Source organism: Lolium rigidum, chromosome 5 (genome assembly GCF_022539505.1).
Source record: "Lolium rigidum isolate FL_2022 chromosome 5, APGP_CSIRO_Lrig_0.1, whole genome shotgun sequence".
Lineage (NCBI taxonomy): Eukaryota > Viridiplantae > Streptophyta > Magnoliopsida > Poales > Poaceae > Lolium > Lolium rigidum.
In genome coordinates, this window is record NC_061512.1 from 161,722,400 (window position 1) to 161,743,104 (window position 20,705).

Genomic DNA, 20,705 nt, shown 5'->3' on the forward strand with positions numbered 1-20,705 from the left:
ATTGCAAGCATGTCCACCACTATGTTAAACAACACAGGGGATAACGAATCACCTTGTCTTAACCCTTTACTCGTTTAGAATTATCTGCTAACATCATTATTGACTTTAATGGCATACTTCCGCAGAGAACAATTTTTTTAATTAGAGCGCGTCACTCATTCGAAAAACCTTTCATCCTGAGTGTTTGCTGGAGGAAAGACCTCTTGACTTTATTATAGGCCTTTCGAAATCTATCTTCAAGATAACGTCATTCATATTTTTGCAATGTAACTAGTGAACAGTTTGTGCAAGGTGACTACACCATCGAGTATATATCTATCTTGCATGAACGCGGTCTGAGTAGGGCGAATCACTTGACCAGCCACAGAATTAAGCCTAATAGTCGCAACTTTCGTAAAAAAATTGAAGCAAACATTAAGAAGGCACATCGGTCTAAATTGGTTAATCCTTTACGCTTCATTAATCTTTGGAAGCATGATGATTTCCCCAAAATTAATCTGAAAAAGCTCGAGCTGTCCCGAATGAAGATCACCAAAGAAGTCCATCAAATCCCCTTTGATTATCTACCAGAAGTATTGATAGATCTCTGCCAGGAAACCATCAGGACCTGGTGTGTTGTTGTGTTCCATCTGAAAACTGTTTTCTTTACTCCCTCCTCCGTTTACACGGGGCAGTAAGAAGGGCATTTTCATCATGCGGCACCTGAGGGATGTCATCAATCCGGGTTTCTTCTAGAGTAAATGAGCTTTCCTCTGGATCACCAAACAAACCTTTATAATAATTAGTAATATATGACTTGAGCTGTTCATGGCCTTCAATCGTGCCCTCGCCATGTACAAGAGAGTGGATGAGTTTCTTCCTATGTCTACCATTTGCGACACTGTGAAAGTATCTCGTATTCGAATCTCCTTCCAACGGGAACTGAGCCTTTGATCTTTGGTACCATTTGAGTTCCTCTTCACAAAGGATACAAGCTAATTTTGCATTGGATTGATTTTTCAATTCAATTTCTTGCATCGTTAACGGTCTTACTTCAACAATTGCTTCAATATCATCGATAACTGATGACAGGCTGAGCTGCTCAGCTTTTAACTGCCCTACCATGTGTTTTGCCCATCCATCAAGATATCCACGCGTAGCACGTATTTTATTATTTCATCTTTAGATAGGACTATGGCTAGCAATTGGCATCTCCCAAACATTCTTCACCATATCTGAAATGGGAATTTCGTCCGGTATTCGACCGGTTATCTCCTGTAACCACCGAAAATCCCGGCCTCCTGCGAGATTTTTTTTCTTACCGGTACCAAAACCTTCGCCATGACGTAAAAGTCTATGTACGCACGCAAGACTTGAAACAACAAGAACAAAATAAATTCAGCTAGCAGCAAATATAGCGTTGGAACGAGAACAACATGCATTTCCGGAAACATAAACATCCCCTAATATTGCACAGGTAATCAAGTTATCCGGCCGGCCGGCGGCCGCCCATGTCGCCGACGGATCGACTGTCACATCTTGGCGGCGGGTGGCGGCCGCTCTACATGGTCCTGTCCGAAGGCCCGGATGTGATCCTTGAGCGAGCGCTTGTGCTTGAAGTCGGAGCCGCAGGCGCAGTGCCACCGGCGGCCGCAGTTCTTCTCGTGCGTGCGCCAGTCGCCGCGGACGGCGAGGGCCTTGCCGCACTTGCGGCAGTGGAAGGGCTTGGAGCAGTGCCTGCGCTTGTAGTGCGTCTGCAACGTCCGGAAGTCCTTGAGCGGCCGCGCCCGCGGGTGGTCCACGTGGCTCCGGCACCCGGGAGCGCAGCAGAAGCACGGCAGCCGGAGCATCGCCGCCGGCTGCGTGCCCCGGAGGGAGTCCGGCCCGCGGCGGTACTGCGACCCGTGCCCCCACATGTGCATCTGCCATTTACGTTTATGCATGTGTGCATGGAATTAGTATATGCAGATTAAACAAAAAAATCATCACGAGCTAGATCTTGCAGGAAGTATGTTCTCGCGAAAAAAGAGAAAGATCTATATGAAAAATCACACTGTTGGTGATTAACGTTTACTGATCAAAACAACGGCGGATATTCTCTAACTTTGCAATGCGAACAGACAAACAAGGAGTATTTCATGGAGGGAGCAGCTATAATTCCGTGTACACATATGGATGCATCCACAGTGCAAGTCAGGAGAGATATGCATGGATCCACAGTGCAACTGTGCAGGGCAGGAAGTAGAGAGAGAATTTTCAGGCATGGCATCAGTACCTCTCTCTGACTGACAACTGAGCCTGGACACGCATGACGTGACAAAAATGTGAACCAGGCAGAAAAGCCAGGATGATGGGAGGAACCACTACATCTGTACTGGCCCAAATGTGGGAACTAGCAAAGGAAGTACGAACTAACCAACCAAGCTAGCTGAATATCTCACAAAAGGCTGAAGTCTCTACACCAGAGCACTCGTCTCACGAGTCACTACATCCCAATTCATGCATGGCCCTCCATCCTCTACTACAGTATATATGTGTATACACTGATCAAGATTCCCTTAGCTACATATGCAACTCCGATCCATCTTAATCGTGGTGATCATGCAATGCGTGCACGATCTTGGATCAACAACACCGAAAATGGTGATCAACATCTTCTAGCTTGTGATCATTAGCTTGAGATATGAGACCCAGTTGACGAATTTACCTGCAGGTTGTTGTATCTGCTGAAGGTCTTGCAGCACACCGGGCAGACGAAGTGTGTGGGCCCAATGAGGATCTGAGCTGGGGTTGGAATCCAATACTTGCCCTTGGTCAGCTTTCCAACGGCAAACTCCAAGCAGAGATCGTTACCGGCAACATCATCGTCGTCGTCGTCTTCTTCTTCCTCCTTGTCCACCTTGTGATCACCACCACCACATAACTCGTCATCTTGTGATGTTGCGGCCGCATCACCATCATAATTAAGAGCGCTATTTGCAGTCGGCGGGCCAATTTGGAGCGAGATGCTCACGTCCTCATCTTCCTTCTTTTGTTGATGATGATCACCAGCATACCCAAGGATCTTGCTGTGATCATAGCTTGATGAAGGTAAGAGGCTGAGGAGTGGGAGTGCTCGTTTTGTGGGAGAGGATGATGGAGGGACTATTAAGCTTCTTTGGAAGGGGAGGAAGAAAGGATCGATGTGAGGTCTGAGGAAGGTGTATGGGTTTGCCATGGCTAGATGCCTGGAGTGCTAGCTAGATTGCTTCGTGGAGTGGGGGATTGATCGTCGAGGGGTACGTGCTCCAGGGAAACCTATTATAGGAGAGAGAGAGAGAGAGAGAGAGAGAGAGAGAGAGAGAGAGACCTCATGAGAGATGAGACCCGTGACATGTGTGAGCTTCATTCGCAGAGGCCTGCACCATGCACGGCTCATGGATAATTTTTTCAGGCAATGTAGCAAAATCTCCCTCTGATCCGGCCGGGCGGCTATCGGATGTGTCGTTGTGGGTTCCTATTCCATGGAGAGCAATGTATCAATTGCTCATTGGTGAATGTTCTCCACGGCTGCTGTAGGTTGACAGTGTGGCGCTAGAGCACACGCCAATGATTATTGCTTTACTATTATTCCATGGGTGTATAAACATTATTGATTACTCGCTTTGTCACTATTTAGGTGGCGCACATGTGTTTTGAAGTCTAGGTTGGCTCATCAATTTGACTAACGAAACATTGGTTATATGCCACAAATTTGTACCATAAACTTTGTATTTGAATAAAGTTTCTAACGGTGTACTCGAGGCACACGATTTTTCGCACGGTCTTTGATGCACAACTTCTTTTTTTTGCGAAACACACTACAAACTTAAACGCTCACAAAGCACAACTTTTTTTTCGAAATGGGGGTATTCCCCGGCTTCTGCATCATGATGATGCAAACGGCTTTTTATTAGAAATTCAAAGTAGCATTGTTTACAACTCACGCACCATCAAGGATTGATACAAGAATCAACCATCGAAAGAGTAACATACTATGACTACAAATCAACATAGCCTTCTAGTATGTCGCCAACCAGCCTGGCACAAGATATTCTGAGAGACCATCAGGAGACATGTGCATCCAGAAACCATGGCATCCCGCTCTTCCTCCGGAGAGAGCAGTGCCCAAAGCTGGACCCAATGGAAAACCATATGGATAACCTGCAAGAAATGAAAAGAGGGTTTTTAATTAAAAATTATATCATTCCTGCTCCTCCAAATAGACCAACATAAAGCAGAAACCCCAATCCGGATATACGCTTTAGATTGTCTATCTACTCCATTTAACCAATTATCAACCATATTGGTAATATTGGTGGGAGGTGGAAGATCATAGGTAAAATTAACTGTACGTCATAAGAGCTTAGCTAAAGGGAATTCAATAAAAAGGTGTTGGATGGTCTCCTGTTCCCCACAGAAAACACATTTTGTACACCCATTCCAATGACGTGTAGCTAGATTATCCTTAGTTAGCAACACCTTATTACTCAAGAACCACATAAAAATCTTAATTTTTAGCGGAATTTTAACCTTCCAGAGATATTTTCTCAGAAAGGGGTTATGGTCACACATAAGATCTTCATACATCGACTTCACTGTAAACAAACCATTTGGTGTTAACTTCCAGACAAAACGATCTTCCTTTTCATTCAAATGTACGGCCATGAGTTTCCGACATAATTGCAACCACAGAGTCCATTTATTACCATTTAACACTCTTCTAAATGTAATATTCAGCGGTGATTGGCCTACCACCTGTGCAACTGTGACATTCTTATGATGGAAAATATTATATAGCGACGAATATTGTTGAGCCAATGGAGTCTTGCCTAACCAGGTATCTTCCCAGAAGCGGATCTGCAATCCATTACCCACTTTGAAAAAACCCATAGAAAAGAACTCCTGTTTGACCTCCATTAGACCTTTCCAGAATGGAGAGTCAGTCGGTTTCGCTTGAACCTCAGATAATGTCTTCTGTCTTAGGTATTTATTATGTAGCGATTCCTGCCACACCCCATCCTCATTAAGAAGTTTAAAAAGCCATTTACTCAATAAACATATGTTTTTGATTTCAAGAACTTCAATACCTAAGCCCCCTTGATCCTTCGGTCTACAAACAATGTTCCATTTTATAAGCCGGTATTTTCTTTTGTTTTCGTCGGACTGCCAAAAGAATCTAGATCTATAGAAGTCCAAACGTTTCCTTACCCCAACAGGTATTTGCATAAAAGACAACATAAACATCGGTAAGCTAGTTAATACTGAGTTAATAAGCACTAACCTATCGCCATAGGATAGTAACTTCTCTTTCCAGCATCCTAATTTACTCACAAAGCACAACTTTAACCACTAATTGAACTAAAATATATGAATTGAGAATATATAAGTGGTATCTATGCATTCGTCTTGCCATTCTCTTTCATATCATATACTACCTCCGTTTCAAGGAATACGGCGTTCTCGTTTTGCAAGTTTTTTGTTTGACCAAGAATTACTTCAAATAGATAAATATTGTTTGTATGAAATTAGTATCACTAAAAAGTACTTTTCGATACGAATCCAACGATACTATATACAGATAATATAATTAAGATTTTGTTGCTCAATCTTTATGGTCAAAGTTCATCTTGGAATACGCGTGCGCCTTATTCCTTGAAACGAAGGTAGTATATTTATATATATTATGAACATATTATGAAAAGAAATGTTAGTTAAAGTTGTAAGTTGTTGACCGATGAAATTTAGGGGCACATTATATTTTGGGACGGAGAAAGTACCTTTTATAATAAGTGACGTGTTTCTTATTGATCAAATTAGGTTAAAGTTAGAGTAGGAAAAACGAGGAGGCCATCATTTGTAAGGGCTACTTTCTTGTATGTATTTCTAGTTTTAAATGTTAGAAAATATTTTTGTACTTACATACATGGGTATAGATGTAATTGTGGTGTTTGTTTCTCACCGTGCAGAGGTGCATACATCATCCGACTATGGGAGCATCTGTTTGGAGACAGCTCAGGATTTTTCCACCCAACTGAAATGACAATTATCAATAGGATTTGTGATGCATAAGTATCATGTGACCTTATTAGATTTTGCTTCATCTATTTATCTTTGTCAAATTTCTTACAAGGCATCAAAATTTTTGCAATAAAATTTGGACGTGTGCAATCAATAGATGCAAGTCGCCCGGACGTTCGTAGCTATTTTAGATAAATGTAACATTGATTATTCACGAAAACTTTAAATATATCGGGCCAACAAAAATCAGCATACATGCATGTGCTAGAAGAAATATGTGTACCTTTTTAAAGCCTGAAACTGTATAAAGTACTGAAGTCAGATACAAGATACACTAGTAGAAAATAGGCGTTTCGTTCGGAGCTGTCCGGAACATTAGTCACGGTCGTGTTTAGATCCAGGACTAATGTGAGCATTAGTCCCGGTTCTAATGGCTAGGACGCCGAAAAGTTTTAGTACTGGTTCGTAACGGGACCTTTAGTTCCGGTTGGACACACCAACCGAAACTTAGGAGGTTGCGGCGGGCTGCCTCTAGTGCGAAAACCTTTAGTCCGAATTGTTGTTACAAACCGGGACTAAAGGGTAGCCTTTAGTCCCGGTTTGTAACAATAATTCAGACTAAACGTTACTGATTTTTTGTGGCTCCACACACCCCCCTCCCTGTGGATCGTCTTTTTTAGGTTTGTAAAATACAAAAGAAAATGATAAAAAATTCAAAATTAAAAATCCTCTTAGATGTATGTTCCTTAGGTGATCTAGTTATTATGAAAAAATAATAAACATGAATTTAGATTTTTTTTGCAAAACCACTGTATATTTTGGTAAAATGGGAACATATTTTGCATATGAACTCAAAAAAATAATTAATATATGAAAATGTATCTACACGAAAAATTACATCTGAATTCACCTGGATTACCCCGTTAGCCAATTTTTAGATTCTCAAACTGCCAAAGGGAAGTATGAAAAGTTTCAGGTTTTAGGTTTTGCAAAAAAATTAAAACAATGTATTGTTATTTATTTATTCAAGATTATTATTACATCATTACTTCAATTTATTAAAAGAATTATTTAAAATTCAAACAATAAAGAAGTGTGACATCGTGACCAACATGTTAATAGGATTGATATGGTAGTAGTATCAATAACGTGCGCGTAGAGCACTTGGAAGCGAAACGAAAGAAACTGAGAAGTTAAGCGTGCTAGTGCTGGAGCAGCCTGAGGATGGGTGACCGAGCGAGAAGTTTGATCACAAGTGAGCAATTTGACTTGAGATTAAGTGTAGTTAGAGACTAAGCTAGTCAAATAAATAAAATACCAAAAATTATGAAAAATAGGAAAAAAAGAGTGGAAAAATTAGAAAAATTTTAATAAAAAATAGTAATCATGGCCTTTAGTTCCGGTTGGTGTTACAAACCGGGACTAAAGGTTCTTCGCCTGGCACGCGCCCACAACCCATGTGGAGGGACCTTTAGAGCATCTCCAGTCGCGTCCCTCAAAGCGTCCCCCAAAGAGATTTGGGGGACGCCGGCCGAAAAAGCGTCCCAGTCGCATGCCCCAAAGGCCGCTTCGCTCCGGACGTCCCTCAAATATTGTCCGGCGTCCCTAGCCCATCCCCTGTGTATAGAGTCTCCATCGGGGACGCCGGACACGATTTTTACACTTGTTTTTTGTTTGGAGGTCGCGTTTGGGGGACGTGGCTAGGAAAGGGACCTTCTCCAAACGAAAATTTCGTCCGGATGTCCCCCAAACGAAAATTCGGCGCTATTGCCGGACGTCGTTTGGGGGACGCGACTGGAGATGCTCTTAGTCCCGGTTCGCAGGACTCCGTAGTTTCAGTTGTAAAATCAGAACTAAAGGCCTTGCCAACAGGAATGAAATCCCTTTTTTTCTATTAGCGATCAGCTAGGTAATAAACCATTGGATGACATGATTGACGAAACAGTCCCAAATGGGTACGTACGTACATCCTATCCGCTACAGAGAGATGTATACTACTACAGATCAGATGTCCACGCAAACCCCAACCGCGTAAGGCAGAGAGGAGAGCGATCGAGCAGCACCTACTGTAGCTACGTCAGACGTACGACATGAGCAGCCATCGCAAGGTGCAAAAGGAAGTTCAGGGAAAAGTTGAAACTATCAACTGTTTGCTCATGAAGAATGAAAGACGAGATAGCATAATGATATGGCCCATGCATGATGCATGGCACCGAGGAACTAATTTCTTTCTCGATAAAACCAAGGAACTAATATAAAAACAAAAGAATCAGATCTAGTAAGCTATAGGCTGAGTCAAAAACTTGTTCAGAATAACCTTCAAGGTAAAGCTGTAGTTGTTCTCGGGTGTACATGTACTTTTGTACAACAGCTTATAGCAGATAAATCTAGGAGAATTCATGAGTTCAGTACGACAGTGCATTTTTTCGAAATAGGGTATCACCACAGCCTCTGCATGAAAAAGATGCATACGATTTTTATTATATTTATTAAAAGCCAATCTTCGAGTAACAAAGGTGCAACTTATTATATCTCAAGTATCGCTCAAAGTCGATACATGAATCAGCTATCTAAAAATAGGTAAAACAAAAAAGCACCAATAGATCAACATTTGAGCCTGCTATCAAGCTGTCAGCCCCTACTGAATAAATCCCATGCAATCGTTTTCAGTCGGTTGCACCCAAAATCCATGTTCATACGCTGCTTTTCCGGTTGTAGAATGTTAAACAAAAGCGGGGACAGAGGATCCCCCCTAACATAGACCTTTCTTAGTTTAAAAATAATGTCTAATAGCATCATTCACTTTAATACCCACGCTACCTTTCTGAACAAAGTCCTGAACCCACGGACACCACTTAGGATCAAAGCCTTCCATGTGAAGCTCTTGTTGCAAAAAATACCAATTAACCTTATCATAAGCTTTTTAGAAATCTATTTTGAGAATAACACCGCCTAACTTATTACGATGCAATTCGTGAATAGTCTCGTGAAGGATAACTACCCCTTCTAAAATATGTCAGCTCGGAATAAAGTTGTTTGCGTTGGCCGAATTACTTTGTGAGCTAAACTAATAGCTTGGTTCATGCCTACTTTTGTGAATGTGTTAAAACTCACATTATGTAGACAGATAGGCTTATATTGCTGGATTTGAATGGCATTTTCTTTTTTAGGTAGCAAAATGATTGTTCCAAAGTTAAGATGAAAAAGGGGTAAATCCCCTCGATGAAACATTACAAACATGTTCATGATGCCCCCCCCCCCCCCCTACAACTTCCCAACAAAATTATTAACGTGAAACTCTGAAGGTCAACATAATTTTAATAATACACATAATGTGTAGACTTTTTTAATAATATGGAATAGAACAAAAACATCCTAAATAACTGAGGGTGTAGGTACACCCTAGCTTAGAAAAAGTCCTCTCAAAGTTTAAAGACAGGCATGCTTGATGTACTGTCTAATACAAGCAAAGTTTTCTCTGACCTCGATCAAAAGGGTGTCACCAATGCCAATGGTTCGCAATTGTCACAACCTTGATAACATGATAATATTTGAAAAAACTTAAAATCAGAAATAAAATAAAAAAAAACTAAAATGTAATGAAAACAATTGATAGCATATTTTTTTAAAGAGATGAGGGAAAACATCTTAAATAATTTGAGATATTCCAAAAAAAATATTATTTACAAACATGGCGGTATGAACAATTTTGAGAGGGAAACATATACTATTAAAAAGTCAGGGGTTGAGTATCAAACTTACAACTATGCATTATTAATAAACAAAATATGCACATTTGATCATATATGTGCTACCTCTAGCTGTATCTTCACATATGAATACAAACCTCATTCCAAATTTTATGTCTAAATCTATATATCGACGTACATACTAGCATATATGGCCTACCATCCTTTTGTCTACAAACTAGCTAGAGAGAACAATTGGTCATGCTTGACTTTTCCAAACTACCATCAGGTCACATACATGTTCATGATGCCGGTTGCCTCCTGTGTCCAAAAGATTCTACTTATCAAAATGATATAACATCTTTTTCTTCCAAACAATCAGTGTACAGGGTCATATAGATTCTGGTTCACAACAACTGGCATTTCTACGACAAACCGGTGCGGACGGTCGCTGACATGTGGGCCCTAGTGTGTCATTTGTATCATTGTTTTTATCGTCGGCATCCCGGGTGACGGGGCTCGGAACTGGATTTCTTAAAGATAATCATTTGATTGCTCGAGAAACATCACAATGAGAAGGTGTGTGGATTAGTACAGGTGCTGGATCATTATTCATGGCTTAATTCTTCAAGAGCTCAACACAGAGAGCAATGATAGAGGTGGAGGAGTCCCATGGGTCATTATTCCGCTGCATTTTGGTTCTTCCATGGGACGTCTCTGGCAGTACTGTTGCAGTTGCATATAAACCCACGCAGGCACGCATCGCCGAGGGTCCGATTGGAAGTGACGTGTCGGCCCGCGCCGGTCAGCAATGCTATGTATATATCGTACTGCCTCCCGGCCGACGTGCCTACGTAGCCATGATTCCATGAAGCAGGGGACCGGCATGAACATGAGATCGATCGATCAAGCGCACCCTAAGCGTCAGAGATGGTATCATTCATAACTTACCATGGTGTGTTCAGTTTGGCTTTGTTCATTTAGCTATACTAGGTGTGCCTGAAGGTCTCTTACGCCACCACTGTTAAATGTTGTCTGATGGCATGTATATATGAAATGCTGAAGTTGTTGACAACATCTTTGACGTGGAGGATACATACATTTCGAAATGAAGACCAAAAAAGCATCAGCTAATCTACTCCCATCGTCCCAGAGAGAGTATTATTAATTTAAAAGAGAGTTGTTAATTAACTAAAGACTAGACGAAAACCGTAGCGATCATCATCACCAACCGTCATGGAAAATGGCAACCACGAGGACACATAACCAACATGTCTACCAACACAAACTATACACATCACTGAAACTAGGGCATGGCTAAGGTTGCTCACCGATGTCACCGTCACTCTTTTTCGAGGCGACTCCGGCTTCACATTAAAAACCTCCGCCGTAACAGCATCGTGATGCTCACACCAGCCCATGGCAAACAGTGGACCCTTCGCGTAGAAAACTAGGCAGCTCCGGCTTTGATGACGAGCTCTGGTGAGATGGTATGCAAGCTCATGGAGAGTATCGAGATTGATGAAATGACTACTACGAACTCATTTTGAAATGTCGTAGATATTTTTATAATTTTACTTGGGATACCTGGGGTTTTAGAGTCTTGGTGGATCGATGATCAACTACCGCTTCCACTAAGCACTTAAGCTACGCTTGTTTTATTTTGTTAATTTCACCCAGGACGATATATTTTGCAACTAATTGCTCCCGCAGTAATTCTCGTGGCACCTCCAGCTCCCGCATCATATCGGCCAGCAGAAAAACCATGCAGTACACATGTATATGGTCCAAAATCTCAGAACATATATGTATGGGACATTATAACCAACCCATAGACAATACACCGGACCTGGAATCGCAGAGGCCTACACAAGGTCTCCAGCAAATGATGATGATCACTGCCATAGCATCGATCTGTAGCTGAGCGGTCACATGCATGCATGGAAGACCTTAACTATGTCCGCATGATTCCATCTGCAGCCACTATTTATCCGATCACACACGTAGCATAAGATCCAGAGTTTGATCAGAATATTGTACGCAACAAGCTAGCAGCCCAGAGTTTGCTATATTGCTGCAGTATAAAACATACTCTATTATTCCGAAACCCTGTAGGCATGTGACTATAAGTCTATAAGGGTTCAACGATCAAGTGCTGCTATATGTTGGCGCTGGCCGCTGGGGCATGTCATTGCAAGCTAGCTAGATACCAGCCCATGCATTCTTGTCATCTATCTAGAGAGAGAGAGAGAGAGAGTACATGGAAATATGGAATGGTTAAGAGATAGAGAGTACATGGACGTGGAATGGTACGTAGCAGTATGGCGTGGCCCCTCGAGATGGAGCCAGGAATATTATTTAGAGGGAGCCAATTGAACATTAGACTATTTGGAGGGAGCAATTTAGGAAAATTTAGGCAAGAAAAAATCCAAGGGGAGGGTACCCCTACTCCATCCATGGTGGTCCCCTACAATCAAACCCTTCTGACATTTCTCAACAGAATTCTTTGGATAAGAAGATGATTAATGCTAGTTGATACCCCGCACATTGCCGTACAAAATGAAAGATGATTTTCATATATACAAAAAAATCAGTGGCGAGAATTTGTGAAAAAATGTTAAAGGACATATAAACACGAATACAATGATGAAACTTTAGCAATGTTAGTTCCACGGTAATTTCCTTCGTTCTATTTGTGCAAAAGCTTGCTAACAATTGTCAATAAATAGATTCTCTTTTTGCAACTATTTTTTGGTGAGATGCTAACGATTAATGCAACTACTTCAATCTCTTTGTGTAAGAGAGATTTAGTCGGTTTCAGATACACAATAAAATTTAAGTTGATGGTCCACCTCTAAATTACATTCTGAGATCATCATGCATGATGCTTATATAGGCAAAATAGAAACAACCACACTTAATTGGAATTCAGCAAAGTGAAAAGGATTCACATATAGATTCGAAATGAATGATGAGAACTCCACACTCTTTTCATCGAACTATAGTTTGCCTTGCTAGTATAATGGACCAATAGATGGAAGACATTGACGCTTCTCTTCCTAGTCCTGCAATACAACTTTAAATCATCTGAAAAGCAGCAAATAATGTGCAAATGTAGCATCTGGTAGTTCAAAGTGTGTTTTGAAGGTAAAACTGACTTCCCAAAGCTCTTTACTCTTTGTTTTATTAAAATTATAACATATTTCATCAAGTATCTGGTGGCTAGCTTCAGAACATACTTGTTGTGGGGTGAGATTTAGAGCATATCCACGGGCACTACTGCGGTGAACCAGCATACCACTGCATGTTGTAGTACGTAAGTTATTGATATAACACGTGTGAAGGTACTTATCTACAAATATTACATCGCCCAGAGCGGTACAACGGAAACAGTGTGGGTCTGAATATAAAACACTTAATATTACGAGCCAAAGTGTACAAACTCCTCGATGTTATCTCGGTTCAATAAGGATACCACTCAAACTCAAACTTTACTTGAAATAACTTAGCAACCAACAGAATTAATAAACTAAATATCCTAAGAGCTCAGCAATTTATTTAAGTAAGTTTCTAGGATGCTCGCGACTTAGCTACTACGTACCACTCGAGACTATCTGTGTTGCTCATTCTTGACCTCCTCAATTCCGTAGACATGCAATAGTCTATGCCTTCAACTCCTCCGGAAAGATCGAGCTCCTCATAGATGAATTTGTAGCTTCCCTCTGATGCATCTGTGTAGTCTCCTTCATTCTTCTCACAATCTAGCAAGGATTTTATAAGTAAAGGGTTGAGTACGAGCGTACTCAATAAGCTTAACTTAAAGAAAAGGGTGTCTGGTACACTAACTATTGTCGTTGATCACAAAATCTCAGGTCAATGCATGTTTTGCAAACATTTCTTCAAAAGATTGAATTTATTCTAAAAAGCTATGTCCATCATTCTTCATAGGTTGACCAAAACTTCATGGACTTCCTTTCCTACAATGTTCGTTCTTTCCAGAATATGGAGTGACAAACCACAATTCAATACACTCTCCAGATATGCATTACTTTTCCCATAAGAGTTTTTTATCATTGCTGTTATCCGGGTGTACTTTCCCATGCCCGCTTTCTTGGTGTGAGGCCCAGTATAAGATCCAATTCAATCACCGTTCTTCTTCGTGACCCTGCATACCTACCCTTTTGTCCCACTCACATATCCATGGTAGACTTCTCACGTTAGTATGACTTTACCCACGATATGCTATGGACAGTCCATTATAGACGGTAGGGTCTTTCATCCAACAAGCACTAGTAGGAAACTAGCTATAGGTGTGAGGCTATTCAGTGGCGCACCACTTTGGCGTGCGCCACACCAGACAAGGTGCGCCACTGAAATATCATGTTTTTTTGGCGCACCAGGCACACATGCGCCACAGAAATATGATGGGCCCCACCCCCAGCCAGCCCCAATAATTGGTTTCACTATTTATGTGGCAAACCATTCTCGGTGCGCCACATAATTAAGACATTCTATGGCGCACCTTGCTCGGTGCGGCACAGAAATATTCCCAAATATTGCTCGGTCCGTATATCAGACCGTACGCATCCCCTCCCTCCTCCCCTTCCGCAGCCGCCCTCCTCCACTCCCTACGCGCGCGGACGATGACGACGGTGACCACCGCGTGGGTCACGGTCCAACACCGCCGCGACACCCCCTCCCTCCTCTTCCGCAGCACCCCTCCCTCCTCCCCTTCCGCAGCCGCCCTCCTGCACGCGCGGACGATGACGACAGTGACCAGGAGGCACGCTAGCTAGGGTTTCCCCTCCGTACTCGGCCGTCTCCCGTTGTCCTCCCTCACAGTCCACCCAACTCGCCCGTCTCCGCCCGCTCCTTCAAGGTCGACGGCGCCGCAACCTCCGAGCCGGCCCCGTCCCCGCCGGAAGACGCCCTCCTCGACCGTCCTCAACTCCGACAGCTCCTCCCCAACCGAGATCCCTCAAGGTGATCCTCTCGTCCCTTTTTTTCTTCACGTAATGTTGGATTTAGCTGTCGTACACATGCTGATTGGTTCTGGTATTGATGTTGTGCTATAATATTGGTTGATGCTTCGATATTGATTACTGCTTGTGATAATACTTGCTGCTAGGTTCTGATGTATGTAATGAAGGTTTTATGTATAAATGATGTTCTGCTAAGTAAAAGTGATGTTTCATTTAATTAATAGTCTAGTGTTCTTTTATGTTATAGCTCGGTATTAGACGGTTTGCTTCAGTAGTAGCCTTTTGGATGAAAATGGGAAAATATGCAACTTAAATCCTATCATTGTGTGGAGTATGGAGGCATAAGGAGGTGGCTTAGGAACTGCACTGAAATGCCCATGAAATACCTAATGTAGTTCTTGCATTATTTCTTTTTGGATTGTGTTACTTGTATGAGCATCCATTGGTATACATGTTATTCCTGACTTAGGAGTTCATAAGCCATTGGGTGCTCAACTTAGGAATTCATAAGCAATTGGGTGCAAGTTTATAAGGAAATGGGTGCAAGTTCATATGATGGTCTATTACTGAATTAAAATGAATTGGGTGCAAGTTCATAAGGATTTGGTCTTTAATTTTATTTGCACTTGCCGATGATTAGAATATTTGGTCACTACACTCTGGGGTGGGGTGAGTGAACCTGGTGTGATGGCATAAAAATCAATCTGTTGTGCATCCTATTTGGCTTCACTTACCCCATCCCTGAATGTTAATATTTGTTTCGACCAACAAAGTATGAGGCATGCTATTTAGTTGATACTACTTGGCTCGTATTTGAGTTGGCATTCTTCGTTTATTTTGGTCTTTATTCCATTGTAGTTCCAGTGATTAAAAATGTTTGGCCACTACACTCGGGGGGCATTGCTAGCGAGCCTGATGTGATTGCACAAATATCAATATCTTGTGCATCCTATCTGGCCTCGCTAACACCGTCCCTGAATGTTAATATTTGTTTCGACCAACAAAGAATGAGGCATGCTATCTAGCTTATACTACTTGGTTCGTATTGGAGTCCTCCGATGATTAGAATGTTTGGTCACATGTACACTCGGGGGTGGCGCAAGTGAGTCTGGTGTGATGGCACAAATATCAATCTCTCGTGCATCCTACCTGGACTCACTTACACCATCCATGAATGTTAATATTTGTTTCGACCAACAAAGTATGAGGCATATATATGCTATCTAGTTGATACTACTTGGCTCATATTTGAGTTGGCATTCTTCATTAACTTTGGCATTTCTTCCATTTTAGTGCCGATGATTAGAATGTTTGGTCACCTGTACACTCGGGGGTGGTGCAAGTGAGCCTGGTGTGATGACTGATACGTCTCCGACGTATCGATAATTTCTTATGTTCCATGCTACATTATTGATGATATATACATGTTTTATACACATTATATGTCGTATTTATGCATTTTCCGGCACTAACCTATTAACGAGATGCCGAAGAGCCAGTTGCCGTTTTCTGCTGTTTTTGGTTTCAGAAATCCTAGTAAAGAAATATTCTCGGAATTGGACGAAATCAACGCCCAGGGTCCTATTTTTGCACGAAGCTTCCAGAAGACCGAGGGGGAAAGGAAGTGGGGCCACGAGGCGCCGACACGCTAGGGCAGCGCGGCCTGGCCCCTGGCCGCGCCAGCCTGGCGTGTGGGGCCCTCGTGTGGCCCCCTGCGTTGCCCTTCCGCCTACTTAAAGCCTCCGTCGTGAAACCCCCAGTACCGAGAGCCACGATACGGAAAACCTTCCAGAGACGCCGCCGCCGCCAATCCCATCTCGGGGGATTCTGGAGATCACCTCCGGCACCCTGCCGGAGAGGGGATTCATCTCCCGGAGGACTCTTCATCGCCATGATCGCCTCCGGAGTGATGAGTGAGTAGTTCACCCCTGGACTATGGGTCCATAGCAGTAGCTAGATGGTTGTCTTCTCCTCATTGTGCTTCATTGTTGGATCTTGTGAGCTGCCTAACATGATCAAGATCATCTATCTGTAATACTATATGTTGTGTTTGTCGGGATCCGATGGATAGAGAATACTATGTTATGTTAATTATCAAGTTATTACCTATGTGTTGTTTATGATCTTGCATGCTCTCCGTTATTAGTAGAGGCTCTTGCCAAGTTTTTGCTCTTAACTCCAAGAGGGAGTATTTATGCTCGATAGTGGGTTCATGCCTCCATTAAATCTGGGACAGTGACGGAAAGTTCTAAGGTTGTGGATGTGCTGTTGCCACTAGGGATAAAACATTGATGCTATGTCTAAGGATGTAGTTATTGATTACATTACGCACCATACTTAATGCAATTGTCCGTTGTTTTGCAACTTAATACTGGAAGGGGTTCGGATGATAACCTCGAAGGTGGACTTTTTAGGCATAGATGCATGCTGGATAGCGGTCTATGTACTTTGTCGTAATGCCCAATTAAATCTCACAATATTCATCATATCATGTATGTGCATTGTTATGCCCTCTCTATTTGTCAATTGCCCGACTATAATTTGTTCACCCAACATGCTATCTTATGGGAGAGACACCTCTAGTGAACTGTGGACCCCGGTCCTATTCTTTACATCGCATACAATCTACTCGCAATACTTGTTTTATCGTTTTCTCGCAAACAATCATCTTCCACACAATACGGTTAATCCTTTGTTACAGCAAGCCGGTGAGATTGACAACCTCACTGTTTCGTTGGGGCAAAGTACTTTGGTTGTGTTGTGCAGGTTCCACGTTGGCGCCGGAATCCATGGTGTTGCGCCGCATTACATTCCTCCACCATCAACCTTCAACGTGCTTCTTGGCTCCTCCTGGTTCGATAAACCTTGGTTTCTTTCTGAGGGAAAACTTGCTACTGTCTGCATCACACCTTCCTCTTGGGGTTCCCAACGGACGTGTGTCAACTGCACGCATCAAGCTACTTTTCTGGCGCCGTTGCCGGGGAGATCAAGACACGCTGCAAGGGGAGTCTCCACAATCCAATCTCTTTACTTTGTTTTTGTCTTGTTTTATTTTATTTACTTACTTGTTTGCTGCATTTTATCAAAATACAAAAAAATTAGTTGCTAGCTTTACTTTATTTACTGTCTTGCTTTCTATATCAAAAACACAAAAAAATTAGTTACTTGCATTTATTTTATCTAGTTTGCTTTATTTACTACTGTTAAAATGGCCACTCCTGAAAATACTAAGTTGTGTGACTTCACAACCACAAACAATAATGATTTCCTATGCACACCTATCGCTCCACATGTTGCTGCACCTCCTACTATTAATGGTAAAATAATTGGTGTTGGCAATGTCTCTACTCCTAGTGCAAAGCGTGCAAAACTGCCGGAAACTGCTAAAACTGCTGAAACTCGCTCGTGATAAAACTCGCTGAAATTTTTTCCAACATTGGGGATGATGATCCCATTGCTGTAGCTCATAATGATTTAGATTTTGATGATTGTCACATCTCTGAAGTTATAAAGTTCTTACAAAAACTTGCTAAGAGTCCTAATGCTAGTGCTATAAATTTGGCCTTTACAAAACATATTACAAATGCTTTCATAAAAGCTAGAGAAAAGAAACTAAAACTTGAAACCTCTATTCCTAGGAAGTTAGAAGATGGTTGGGAGCCCATCATTAAAATAAGGGTCAATGATTTTGATTGTAATGCTTTATGTGATCTTGGTGCAAGTATTTCTGTTATGCCTAAGAAAGTCTATGATATACTTGATTTGCCACCATTGAAAAATTGTTATTTGGATGTTAATCTCGCTGATAATGCTAAAAAGAAACCTTTGGGAAGAGTTGATAATGTTCATATTATGGTTAACAATAATCTTGTCCCCGTTGATTTTGTTGTCTTGAATATTGAATGCAATGCATCTTGCCCCATTATATTGGGAAGACCTTTTCTTCGAACCGTTGGTGCTACTATTGATATGAAGGAAGGTAATATTAAATATCAATTTCCTCTCAAGAAAGGTATGGAACACTTCCCTAGAAAAAGAATGAAGTTACCTTATGATTCTATTATTAGAACAAATTATGATGTTGATGCTTCATCTCTTGATAATACTTGATTTACACTTTCGCGCCTAGCTGAAAGGCGTTAAAGAAAAGCGCTTATGGGAGACAACCCATGTTTTTACTACAGTATTTTTGTTTTATATTTGAGTCTTGGAAGTTGTTTACTACTGTAGCAACCTCTCCTTATCTTAGTTTTGTGTTTTGTTGTGCCAAGTAAAGTCTTTGATAGTAAGGTTCATACTAGATTTGGATTACTGCGCGTAAACAGATTTCTTTGCTATCACGAATCTGGGCCTAATTCTCGGTAGGTAACTCAGAAAATTATGCCAATTTACGTGAGTGATCCTCAGATATGTACGCAACTTTCATTCAATTTGGGCATTTTCATTTGAGCAAGTCTGGTGCCTCAATAAAATCTATCTTTACGGACTGTTCTGTTTTGACAGATTCTGCCTTTTATTTCGCATTGCCTCTTTTGCTATGTTGGATGAATTTCTTCGATCCATTAATGTCCAGTAGCTTTATGCAATGTCCAGAAGTGTTAAGAATGATTGTGTCACCTCTGAACATGTTAATTTTTATTGTCCACTAACCCTCTAATGAGTTGTTTCGAGTTTGGTGTGGGGGAAGTTTTCAAGGATCAAGAGAGGAGAATGATGCAATATGATCAAGGAGAGTGAAAGCTCTAAGCTTGGGGATGCCCCGGTGGTTCACCCCTGCATATTCTAAGAAGACTCAAGCGTCTAAGCTTGGGGATGCCCAAGGCATCCCCTTCTTCATCGACAACATTATCAGGTTCCTCCCCTGAAACTATATTTTTATTCAGTCACATCTTATGTACTTTGCTTGGAGCGTCGGTTTGTTTTTGTTTTTGTTTTGTTTGAATAATATGGATCCTAGCATTCATTGTATGGGAGAGAGATACGCTCCGCTGTTGCATATGGACAAATATGTCCTTAGGCTTTACTCATAGTATTCATGGCGAAGGTTGAATCTTCTTCGTTAAATTGTTATATGGTTGGAATTGGGAAATACTACATGTAGTAATTCTAAAATGTCTTGAATAATTTGATACTTGGCAATTGTTGTGCTCATGTTTAAGATCTTGCATCATATACTTTGCACCCATTAATGAAGAAACACCTAGAGCTTGCTAATTTGGTTTGCATATTTGGTCTCTCTAAAGTCTAGATAATGTATAGTATTGAGTTTTGAACAACAAGGAAGACGGTGTAGAGTCTTATAATGTTTACAATATGTCTTTTATGTGAGTTTTACTGCACCGTTCATCCTTGTGTTTGTTTCAAATAACCTTGCTAGCCTAAACCTTGTATCGAGAGGGAATACTTCTCATGCATCCAAAATCCTTGAGCCAACCACTATGCCATTTGTGTCCACCATACCTACCTACTACATGGTATTTCTCCGCCATTCCAAAGTAAATTGCTTGAGTGCTACCTTTAAATTTCCATCATTCGCCTTTGCAATATATAGCTCATGGGACAAATAGCTTAAAAACTATTGTGGTATTGAATATTTACTTATGCACTTTATCTCTTATTAAGTTGCTTGTTGTGCGATAACCATGTTCCTGGGGACGCCATCAACTACTCTTTGTTGAATATCATGTGAGTTGCTATGCATATCCGTCTTGTCTGAAGTAAGAGAGATCTACCACCTTAATGGTTGGAGCATGCATATTGTTAGAGAAGAACATTGGGCCGCTAACTAAAGCCATGAATCATGGTGGAAGTTTGAGTTTTGGACATATATCCTCAATCTCATATGAGAACACCAATCGTTGCCACATGCTTATGCATTAAAGAGGAGTCCATTATCTGTTGTCCATGTTGTCTCGGTATGGATGTCTAAGTTGAGAATAATCAAAAGCGAGAAATCCAAAATGCGAGCTTTCTCCTTAGACCTTTGTACAAGCGGCATGGAGGTACCCCATTGTGA

General features: G+C 41.5%; 1 protein-coding gene across 1 annotated transcript; it reads right to left on the minus strand.

Moving 5' to 3' along the window:
* Positions 1-1,511: 1,511 nt before the first annotated feature.
* On the minus strand, positions 1,512-3,196 carry LOC124651612 (zinc finger protein WIP2-like). Its single transcript, XM_047190663.1, has 2 exons — positions 2,687-3,196; positions 1,512-1,901 (listed from the first exon to the last, which is right to left on the minus strand). The coding sequence occupies exons 1-2, from the start codon at positions 3,194-3,196 to the stop codon at positions 1,512-1,514; spliced, it is 900 nt and encodes a 299-aa protein (XP_047046619.1).
* Positions 3,197-20,705: the final 17,509 nt, after the last annotated feature.

Excerpts from the sequence above, each read along its gene's own strand:
- LOC124651612 (XM_047190663.1), bottom strand. The coding sequence starts at position 3,196 with ATGGCAAACCCATACACCTTCCTCAGACCTCACATCGATCCTTTCTTC. Across the intron at positions 1,902-2,686 it reads GCAGATACAACAACCTGCAG|ATGCACATGTGGGGGCACGG; the intron begins GTAAATTCGTCA and ends CGTAAATGGCAG.